This window comes from Pipistrellus hanaki (assembly GCF_964339955.1).
Source record: "Pipistrellus hanaki genome assembly, chromosome: 3".
Classification (NCBI taxonomy): Eukaryota; Metazoa; Chordata; class Mammalia; order Chiroptera; family Vespertilionidae; genus Pipistrellus; species Pipistrellus hanaki.
Window position 1 is genome coordinate 145,472,118 of NC_140505.1, and position 11,792 is coordinate 145,483,909.

An 11,792-nucleotide genomic window follows, 5' to 3' on the forward strand; every position below is an offset into this window, starting at 1 on the left:
TTACCTTGAAGGATCAGTAAGAGTCAGGCAATGATAAAGAGTTGAGTTCCAGGTCGAGCGAGCATAAATGTGTATCGGAAGGCCAAAGACTGTAAAGATAGAGGGACGGGACCAGAGGGTCCCATAAAATTACCTGCAGCTTGATCCTAAATGCAGTAGGAAGTGGTTGAGGGGCTTTAAGGACTGGGATGTCACAGGTCAGTAGTCATACACAGGGGTGACCTAGGAGGATGCTGAAGTTGGGTGTCTGTCTGTGTGGACCAAGGGGTGGTGGGGAGGTTGAATAGTTAGGACCCAGCTCAGAGCTCCTGTACCTCCGCCTCCTGTCTCCCTGTGCCTACAGACCGTCCCGGAGTGCAGGATGCTGCGCTGATCGAGGCCATCCAGGACCGCCTGTCCAACACCCTGCAGACTTACATCCGCTGCCGCCACCCACCCCCAGGCAGCCACCAGCTCTATGCCAAGATGATCCAGAAGCTGGCTGACCTGCGTAGCCTCAACGAGGAGCACTCCAAGCAGTACCGCAGCCTCTCCTTCCAGCCCGAGTGCAGCATGAAGCTCACGCCTCTGGTGCTGGAGGTGTTTGGCAATGAGATCTCCTGACTATAGCAGCCTGTGGTGGCGGCTGGGCGGGGCTGCTCCCATAGGGCTGCGTGACCGGGCCTGGGGATGGCTGCCCTTCCCACCCACTCTCAAGTACGGCCCCTCCTCTCCCACCTTTTCTCCCTGCCCAACCTAACACCAGGTCCTTGATACCTACAGGCCACAGGCTGACCCCCTTCCCTTAAGACCTCAATTATGAGGAGTTGCTGTTTATTTGACAGAGAGACTCAAGTCGGGGCAGAGGGCAGAGGCTGAAGGCAGGGCCTCACCTGGGAATGTCCTTACCATTCCAGAAGTGGCTGCTGGCTGGTGCCCAGGGTTACGAAAGGAGAAACAGGTGGGCAGGGAAAACACACCCATTCCTCAGGGACAGATACCCATACCTCCCCCCGATTCAGCTCCACGGGTCCAGAGCCCAGTGGGGATCTCCCTCCCTGCACCCCCATGACCACAACCCCCTCTTTATCTCCTCCTCATCCTGCCACCAGTCTGTGCTGCTCTGTCTCAAGGCAGCATGCCATGATGGGGCCTTCTCCCTCTGTCTTCCCATCCCTGGCCTCTCTAGGATACTTACTGCCAAGAATGACCAAAAACAGGGTGACTGAGGTCACCGCCCCCCACCCCCCACCCCCTTACCCATCTCTGCTGGCCAAAGTGCACTTGCCTTTCCCTCAGAGCCCACTTTCATCCCATCACCATGGTAACATTCTCCTTGGAGGTAGCTATGGTGAGGGAGCTTTCTGCCCATGGCTGGGCCACTGGCCCAGAACCCACCTGCCGAGAGAGCCAAGGAGGGAAGAAAGCAGGGCCCGGTTGGTGGGGCACAGGCTAACCCTGCCTGCCTCACAGAAGAGTCGTGGATGGTGGCCCCAGCTGTCCCTGCCACCAGTCCCCTGGCTCCTCAGCTGGGACCTAAGAGGTTAGTTGAGGCAGGAGCTCTCCTTGCAACAATCCACGTGGCAGGACTAAGTCGCCCTTAGGTGGCAGGGAGGCACCAGGCACCGTCCTCACCCTCCCTGCCAGTGCCTTACCTCCCACCCCAGAGAGAGGATCCACTGTGAGCTCCCGGGCCCTCCCCCTGCGGCCACGGGTGCTGGTGGGACCTCACCCTAGGATGGCCAAGGATGACCCAAAGATCCCCCCACTCTCCCAACCACCCCATAGTCAAGAGAAGCAGTGCCCACTCTGTTACCAGTGGGGGCCACATCCTTTCCACCTGGTGGGTGGGTTGGAGGCGAAGACCTTCCAGACCCCAGCAGCCTAAGTCACACTCCCCCTGCCCACCTAGCTGTCATTCTCCAGGCAGCCATCCCCCCAGGAGGCCCAGTTGCTGTGCTCTGAGACCTCAGGATGCGGGTGCCAGGAGAATGGTTGGCCTCTGTGCCTAGTCAGAGAGCATTTAGGGGTGGAGTTGTGTGGGGCTGGTTCCCCTCTTATTCTCTCTCCACTCTCCCCCTCCCCCCCCCCCAAAGTCATAAGGAGCCCGGCAGGCAGGGAGGGGGGTCGGGTACATAACTTCAAACTCTGTGTTCTTTGTAGCCTGCCCAGCCCAAGAGGTGGGAACTCGAGGCCCATTTACTCTGAGGTGGGGTTCCTCAGTGTAGGTGTGTGGGATCACCATAAAGGGTTCTCGCAGGAGCCCCAGAGGGTCCTTCAGAGAGTCTTTTGAGTTCGGTGGACACAGTCATATTCGACGTCTCAATCCGGAGGAGTTCATGTCAGTAGGATACCTTCCCATCCACCTGCATCTGTGAGCCCTGAGAATGCTGGGAGCGACCCGACTTCCCACAGCCAGAGCCGGCGGCGCCCAGTGTTTCCTCAGGGGGCAGCACCTGGCAGCCGCAGTCCTCGCTGCAGAGTGCCATCCCTGTGGCCGGACCTTGTGTCTGTTAGATGTGAGTTGTTTTTGGAATCAGTCTCCATTTCGTATTGCACTCTAATATAGCGGGTAGTAGGCACCACTGATTAAGAGATATTTATGGGGCGAGAGCTTCTATTGTGAAAATTCTATACAGTAATTATTGTTGTTATTGTTGTTGTTTTGTAAGTTTTGGGGAAAACCCTTGTTATTTGATTTGTTAGCTGCAAAACACATTGGTCCAGCTTTTGCTGTTCTGTGGGAGAAAAAGTTTGAAAATCGCTAACATCACTCAGCCTCCTCGTTAAGGAAAACTGCCGCTTAGAGGAGGGCGTGACGCACCCCAACTCATAGAGCTAGTTAGAAGCAGCGCCAGGACTGGACCCCGACTTCGGACTTAAGGTCCAGTGCTCTTTCCACTACATCGTGCTTGAGCTCAGACCCCGTTGCTCACCCCTCCCAGTGGCCAACCCAATCCTTTGGGGGAAGTGCTGAATTTTAGACAGAGCAAGTCTAGATCCCAAACCCCCGCCTCCCTTCCCTGGGTTGTCACCCCACTGACCCCTCAGGAGCCTGGGTCTCAATGTGAATCAGAACCCCCACCCCCAGGGTGGCCCTGGCCAGATGAGGTCTCTGCCTCATCCCTTCTGATGCTGTTGCCTTATCAATAAAGTGCATTTGTCTTTGTGATGTCTCCGCCTTCCCAGCTCTCTCCCTAGTTCTGCTTCCTCTAGGGGCCCAACTGGACATGGAGAACACTAGCTCCTCAGTCCTGGGCCCCACAACAGCCCACCCCACTCCCAAAGGGAAGCCTGGGAGCTGGGATGGAAAAAAAAAAAAAGGAAAAGTGAGGTTTCCCGGGGCTGAATTGGAAGGAAAGGTGATGATCATCTATTTTGCTTTAGAATGAGAGAAGGTGAAGGCAGGTGTTCATAAATTGAAAACTTTTGAAGTATATTATTGTAAACTCTGGAAAGTGTGTGCCCCAAAATGCCAATTAAACAAGATTGCGGGAAAGAGCTCCTTCTGCTGCCTAGTTGGGAATAAGTGGGAGAACAGAGAACACTGGGGTGTACGACAGACTTGGTGAAAACTGGGAATGAAGCGGCAAAAGTAGGCTTTATTTAGTTAGTTAATCCTCACCCGAGGATATTTTTCCATTGATTTTTAGGGAAAATGGAAGAGAGAGGGAAAGAAAGAGAGAAACATTGGCACGAGAGAAACGCATCCATTAGTTGCCTCCTGTACAAGCCCTGACCAGGGCCCCAGGACAGGGAGGGGCCTGCAACTGAGGTTTGTGCCCTTAACCAGAATGGAACCAGGGACCCTTCAGTCCATAGGCAGATGCCCTATCCACTAAACCAAACTGGCTAGGGCCAAAAGCAGGCTTTAAAGAAAACCTCCTGAGTTATTTCCAGAGAGAAAAACAAAAAACAAACAAACAAAAAAAAAAAAACGTTTGCCAGAAACAACCCAATGAAGAATGGCTTGCTTGTGGTAATGAAAATGGCTCATACTACATAGCACTTAGTACTTCGCGGCAAGTGCTGCTGTAAATAAATGCTTTCTGCACACCAACTTGCTTTGTTCTTATAAGGACCCCAGGGGAGATGGACTGCCATTACCCCCATTTGACAGAGGGGATAACTTGCCCAAAGCCACATTGATGGAGAGGTGGGATTTGAACCCTTGGCAGCTAGCTCCTGAAACCTTTGATGAAGCTGCTACATTCTGCTGCTTCTTCGGAGTCGGAGTTACCTGACAAGTCAGTCTTGCCAGCTCTCTACTAAAGAGCAAGTGAGCCGAAACCGGTTTGGCTCAGTGGATAGAGCTTCGGCCTGCGGACCCAAGCGTCCCGGGTTCAATTCCGGTCAAGGGCATATACCTTGATTTGCGGGCACATCCCCGGTAGGGGTTATGCAAGAGGCGGCTGATTGATGTTTCTCTCTCATTAATGTTTCTGACTTTCTATCCCTCTCCCTTCCTCTTTGTAAAAAAATCAATAAAATATATTTTAAAAAAATAAAATAAAGAGCAGGTGAGGGAGATCCCCTTTCCTAAAGGAGGCCTTGAGGTGGGAGCATTGGAGGGGCCGGATAACTGGTGTTTGACTCTCAGGAAGCATTCAATGGGGTCCCATCAAGTAAGGCCCTTACCTGAGAACCTCAAGAAAGAAAGCCAAGCAACTGTTGACAAAAACGTGTTTTGTATTTGAAATGGCTGCTGTGCCAGTGACGGAGAATTGCAGGGACCAAGAGGAGCCAATGCACCCAGCTCGGTTCCCAAGGAAGTGGGACTTATAAGGGGCAACATCGCTTAACACAGCAAGCAAAAATACTGGTAACCCACACACACAACACGGTCCTCTGCACGTGGGGAAGTCATGTCCAACCAGCATATGTACTTTGGATACGTTGGCCTGGGAACCTGCAGGTGTGATTTACTTTAATTTTCCAGAAGTATCTGCAAAGATTTCAAACCAAATGTGTCACTGGGGATGGGGTGGGAGTATAAGAACTGAGGTTAGGGCTTGAGGGCCACTTGCCATGAAAAAAAAGAAAAAAAAAAATGAGAGGACTCAGAAACAGCTGCGTAAGTGTGCATGTCTCTGGCTGGTGAAGTGTGAAGGTGAAGTTCTTAGAAGCTGTTGGGAGAACCTATGTGGTTCTTATAGAGGACCTAGAAGAACACAAAGTCTCCAAGTTACAATAAACTCCAGGCAAACTGAGAGAAACGCACCCAGAAAACCTTAAAGTTGGGATGAGTGATTTTAAGTTTTCACTTCCCGTTTCTGAGTCTACACGTGTGCTCTTCAACAAAGTGCCACGTGTGACTTTCCCAATTGATGGAAACTAAATTAAAGCCAACATCTACTCTCCCACTGCACTAGCCCCATCTCCAGGGCCACTGGAAAGGACATGCAGACACAGAACAGTTCTGTCCTCACAGAACACCCTGCCGACAGCACGGGTCCGCACAGCACCTTTTACCTGGTACTAATCGTGGATAGCATGCCCTGGCGACCTGGTGGGCAGTAGCCACTAAACTGTTCAACATCGCATAGGAGATAGGGACTACCCTCCCTTTACATCAAGCAATGCTGCTACCGGATGCTGTGAACAGGGCCCTCAAGAAAGACATAAAGGGCCGAAACCGGTTTGGCTCAATGGATAGAGCGTCGGCTTGGGGACTGAAAGGCCCCGGGTTCGATTCCGGTCAAGGGCATGTACCTTGGTTTCGGGCATATCCCCAGTAGGGGGTGTGCAAGAGGCAGCTGATCGATGACTCTCTCTCATCGATGTTTCTAACTCTATCTCTCTCCCTTCCTCTCTGTACAAAATCAATAAAATATATATTAAAAAAAAAAAAGAAAGAAAGACATAAAGGAAAAGCTGTGGGTTTCACAGAGCTTCATGCGGCAGAGATAGGTCAGCGGTATGCCGGAAAATACCGATTTTTGTAGTGGGAGGGCATCAAACAGGGCCTGCCAGGAGTGGCCGGAGCCATTGGGTCAGTGTCTCTACTTCTGCTGGGACTCCTTGGAGGCTGTGCAGTGGCGGGGTCTCTCTGCCTGCCCTCTGCAAAGAAGACAGCGCGGCTAAGGGGATGCCAGCCAATGCCCTTTCAGACATCAGCACTCGTGGGGGCAAGAAGTCTGTGAGGCTCCTGAAGGAATCTACACGCTATGGACCAAGAGGCACAGTGGGGTGTGGAGCAGAAGCAGATGGGGAGGGTGGAGATTCAGGAGAAGAGGGGGGGTCTCTGCTCCAGACAGCTGCTCTGAATCTCTATTCAGACATGTCATATATGACAGCGGTCGCCAACCTTTCGGACCTCATGGACCACCATTGGTCCGCGGACCACCAATTGGCAACCGCTGATATAGGACACACGAGGTACTGCAAGCTGGGTTCTGGGGAAGCTGACTGTGAAATGTGGGTTGAAGGGCAGGGAGTGTACTGAGGAGAGGTCTCTGGGTCACCAGCTTTGATGGCAGGGAAGGAAGTAGGATCAGTTAGGGAGAAGTTGGTCTCCACAGAGGTCTCAACCAACCCTCATGGGGAACTCTGAAATAGGATGGCACTTGCCAGGTTTGTTTGTTTGTTTGTTTGTTTGTTTGTTTGTTTGAAAACATATTTTATTGATTTTTTACAGAGAGGAAGGGAGAGGGGGAGAGAGTTAGAAACATTGAAGAGAGAGAAACATTGATCAGATGTCTCCTGCACACCTCTCACTGGGGATGTGCCCCCAACCAAGGTACATGCCTTTGACCTGAATCAAACCAGGGACCCTTCAGTCCAAAGGCTGATGCTCTATCCACTGAGCCAAACCGGTTAGGGATTGCCAGGTTTTTGTATTCCTTCATCAGCTAGTCACTGGATGTTGCCTGTCCCCACAAAGAGTGACCTTCATGTGACCTTGAACTAGGTGGCTCTTCAGCCAAGGGCAGGTAGGACTGAAGGCTGTTCCTTCCCATTTTGTACAATCAGGTGGGCCCTTTCAGAATGGGCTGCCCTGCCTTGGGGAGGGGCTGGAAGGCTTCCAGGCCCTTCCTAAGGCTCTAGGTACTGGGGCATCACAAGTCCCAGATGCTCCCTCTAGAGGAGGATGTCGCCAGCTTCTCCCCAGCTCTAGACTATCTGTTCTTTTCCTAAATCATCTTGAGCTTTACCACTAGGTGGTGCGACTACTCTACATGGCCAGGTTTGAGCTATGGGCTCTTTTCCCCCCACTCTCCTCTCTCCCCACTCCTGCCCTTTCTCTGTTTCTGTGACGCTGAGTCCCTGACACTCCAGGCACTTGGTGATGTTCATCTCTCCTCACACCAGTGACCAAGCAGAACACATAAAGGACCTGCTCTCTGGCTTTCCAGGACACCTCTGGAGTCACAGCCAGGGAAGATTCTGACACTCACATCTTAGCCAACGGCCCTCAAAGGCTGAGCTCCGGTGCCTCGGGCCTCTGAGTACCTTTCGTGCAGGCCCCCGGTTCCCTCTGAGATCCAGCCTGGTTGTCTCCAAGCACAAACACAGCACTGCACTCAGTGCCGGGGATACAGCAATGAATAAGACAGTCACTGCCCCAGAGAAAGGCATAATCCTGTGGGAGAAGACAGACCTATAAACAGATCATAACCGAGCTGTACAAGCAGAAACCACAAAATATAGCATTTAACAGTATAACCTGCTGGGTCCCTATCCTGGTTCTGCCACTTATTACCTATATGACCTTGAGCAAGTTACTTAACGTTTTTGAGCCTCAGAATCTCCATCTATATAACAATAATAGTACTTACTTCCAAGTTTGTTGTTGGGTTATAATTTGTGTAAAACATATATCACACTACCTGGGCGTAGCCATGAATCATAAATGCTGGCCAGCATCATCATTACGTTGCCGAGTGGAGGGATGGTCAAATCAATTTACATCGGATGTTGACACTGCTCTTATCCTTCGACCACTGATCCTTGCTGGGCTTTCTGGACTGGCCCCAGCTGATCTCTTAGGCCTCTGGAGCTGTGGGCTCCTCCTGCAGGCTCCAGGAATATTTACTTCAGCTGGGAGGCAACATTATGCCATCTGGCCACCAGGGGGCAGGTATGCGACTTAATAAGCCAAATGGGTCCCAACTGAAACAGTCCTCTTGGAGAGAAAAGTATGGGAAAGAGATGGGAAAGTAGGCACATAAACCGAGATACATGGAACTCTCGTTAATACCGTCCCCGGCTTGCTTCAATTATGGTCTTGCTTTGCCAGCTTTGCTTCCCCAATGACCACCACCACCCAATTTCATTGCACACACAACCAACCCATAATTAACGTTGGTATTCTCTGGTAAGAACTGGCTCATGCCCAGAGAAGGGGAATCAAAAAGAGCTTCAAAAATCAGGTTTAATCTATGTATTTGTTTTGTTATTGCTTCTAATTTTTACCCAAGCACTTCCCTGGTGCTAGCTCCTTTGGTGAGATAAAGCCTTCTATGATCAAGTCTGTCTGCTTCTCCAGGGTCACATGTAACTGTCCAGATGTTGAGACTCAAGCCCCTGCCACCTCCAACCACTTGCTGGTTTCCAGCCCTGTGTGTTGGCAGCCTGCCTCCACGAACCAGCGGTTCTCAAGAGAAAATTAAGGACTGCAAGGAGCTTTTGTTTCTGTGGGGTATATCCATCAATATTTACCATGCTAGAAATTTAAATTAAGAAAATTGAAAAACATATTTTAAAATAATAGTAATGAATCCTATATAATAAAAGGCTAATATGCCAATCGACCGAAAAGCAAAACGACTGTTCTCTATGACGCACAGTGACCACCAGGAGATAGGCACTCAGCCAGAAGCCAGGCTCACGCCTGTGAGTGCAGTAGAGGTGGAGGGAACCTCTCCTGCCTTCACTGCAGGCAGGCAGTAAGGAGCGATGGGTCCTAGACTGTGAGAGCCCCAGACTGCAAGAGGGATGTCTGACTGCCAGCTTAGGCATGATCCCTGGGGGGAATCGAGCCTAAACTGGCAGTCAGACACCCCCAAAGGGGTCCTGGGCTATGAGAGGGCGCAGGCCGGGCTGAGGGAACACCCCCCCCCCTCCAGTGCACAAATTTTGTGCACTGAGCCTCTAGTCTATTATAAGTTCACAAAATTTTTATTAAAACAACCTTTTTCCCAAAGCAGAACAAATTTAGTGACAACAGGGTATGGTTTTACAGTCTCGCAAATCTCTTTAATGTTGGCTTACTAGAAGGCATCTAGTTCTCATATCTGCTTCTACAATCCATCTGTTAGAATATCACACAGCATGGAAGCTCTGGACAACTCCTCTGTACCGAAGTGAGGAAATAAGAGTAAGAAGGCAAATGATGTCTTAGTATTATTGTGAAAAGAGTATTGACCCTGCAGAGCCCCTAAATGGGGCTTAGGGACCCGTAGGGATCCCCAGACTACACTTTGAGATCCACACTCTATGCATTTTTACGTGTTATTTCCTGACATGCCCTCCACTGGCTCTCTCTCCTCCAGTTTTCTCAACTGGGCAAACTCCTACTGCTCCTTCGATTTCCAGTTCAGGCTTCATTCTCCCATAAGTTCTTCTCTGGACGTCACCCTGCTAGACCCCCCGCATGCCCCATCTGGGTAGAATTGTGCACCTACCCTATTTATAGAATGAAGTGTACATTGTAGTGGGTTTCAAGTTTCTGTTTTGCCTATGGGGCTCCCTTCCAGACTGAAGCAAAGGGGGGAGAGATTCCATAAATTAGCCGAAAAGATGGATGAATGAATGAATGAATACAAAGCCATTGAATGAATGAATACTACCCACTTTTGTGAGCGTCTCCTCTACATAAGAGATGTCAAGTTTAAAAAATCCTGCTCTGGTCCCTACCAGAAAATGAGATGCAAACAGACTTATGCAAATTTAAACACCTTCCTCTGAACTTTGGAAACTGAGAAGTTAAGTCCCTGTGGCTTCAGAACCCACATGCTAACTACCTCTCCCTAAAGCATCTATCCGTAGGTGGACAGTTTGCTTTCTGAACCAAAATGCAGAGTTGACATTTTTCCCTCTTCATATTTATCTGGTCTGATGTATCCCACATCTTAGCCTGCTCACATTTTTGAGTCCTCGTTTTGTCATTGGGTATTTTGACCATTCTCGTGGCCTTGAATCGTCCAAAACTTAGGTCTACAGACCATGCACGAAGTTAATTCACACAGAGCCCCAGGCCAGGCCCCTCCTGCAGGCTGATTTCAGTGCTCTGTGGTTCGGCTGGTCGCGTTCTCGGAGGGAGCCAGAGAAGGGGGGGGGGGGGGGGGTGATGGGGGACTGAGTTGCAGAAGGGAACAGTTGCAAAGACCAAGGCATCCACTGCGATTTGGGAAACCCGTCCATGCTTCCACAACCCCTCCGTCCTGAGGACCCAAGAGTCTCACCCCAAGTGTGGACAGATCCGTATGGAATTAAACCATATCTGAGCCAAGGATCAGAGATCCGGTGGTATCTGATATAGGGATGCAGGGAGGGGTGGATCAGGTGTCAAATTCCAAGCTGAATTGTTCTGCAAATTCTGTCTGAGCTGGACTCACGATACTGGTCTCTTAGATACTGGCTGCTGAGAGGAGAAAGGCGATGGGCAGTGGGCAGAACCCTCCATAGGCATCCCTATCGTGGTGGGGGATGGGGAAGTCACATGTCACTGAGCCTGGCTGTCCTCATCTAGCTCCATGAGGCCTCCCCACTACCCCCTTCTCTGTGCCACCCCATCTAATTAAGAATCTCATAGCCCTGGCCAGTTTGGCTCAGGGGATAGAGCATTGGCCTGCAGACTAAAGGGTCCAAGGTTTGATTCTGTTCGGGGGGGTGGGGGGGCATGTGCCTTGGTTGCAGGCACATCCCCTGTAGGGGGTGTGCAGGAAGCAGCTGATCGATGTTTCTCTCTCATCGATGTTTCTAACTCTCTACCCCTCTCCCTCTCTGTAAAAAAGCAATAAAATAAAAAAATAAAAAAGAATCCCATAGATGCCTGTGAACATCTGTGGCAGCTGGCATAGGGCTTGGGGCTCGGGGGAGAGGGGGCAGGGGCCCCATGTCTGTCCCTGGTTCCTGTTTCTCCATTTGCCTACCCAATCAAGCAACCCGTCAGAAGAGGCTCTGCCACCAAGGCTAGCCCACCCTGGGCCTGCAGGACTGAGAGCACCAGCTTCAGAGTGCCAGGGCAACCCCTTCCTGGGGTCCCTCTGTCTTCTCCACCCCCAAGTCCCACCCCCACCCACAGATTTAAATGTCTTCCCCTCTCTCCCCTGGGGGGCCCCACAGGGGTGGCAGGGAGGGGACGGTGGAAGAGCCCTGGGTGATAAAGCGGGGATGGGGGGACAAGATAAAGGAGGTGGCAGAGAGGCCAGCCCCATTTCCGCTCTGATAGGGACCCCACCCCAAGGGGCTCGCCGACTTCTGCTGTGTTGACAGGAAAGCCTTGAGGTGGCGGAGGAATGGATGGGAGGGGAGGGAGCCCTGTCGCTGGGCAGAATATCAGTGGCCTTGGGAGATGTCCGTTCGCTCGCTGTTGTTTCTCTCGGTTGTTAGCTCATTCTTTGAGCTCCTCCTACCACAAGCCAGCAAGGCGCTGGGCTGCGAAGGCTGCAAAGGCAGAGAGAGCTCAGGTGCTCTCCCAGTCCCCTCCCTGCCACTCCCAGCCTGGAGGGAAGCAGCAAGGTGGCGCATAAGAACATGGACTGTACAAGTAGATCGTCTGCCTCTGATAGTGTCTCTCCTTCGCTGTACAACTTGGGGGAAATTGCCTGACCCCTCTGGGTTTCCTCTTCCAGGCATGAGGACACAGA

At 51.4% G+C, this 11,792-nt stretch overlaps 1 protein-coding gene across 1 annotated transcript in view; it reads left to right on the forward strand.

Moving 5' to 3' along the window:
* VDR (vitamin D receptor) overlaps positions 1-3,151 on the forward strand; it is a 58,482-nt gene extending 55,331 nt beyond the window's left edge. Inside the window, exon 10 of the mRNA XM_084879271.1 lies at positions 344-3,151. Coding sequence (XP_084735397.1) covers positions 344-603 — 260 coding nt within the window. The 3' untranslated portion in view covers positions 604-3,151. The remainder of the gene's footprint in view (positions 1-343) is intronic.
* Positions 3,152-11,792: the final 8,641 nt, after the last annotated feature.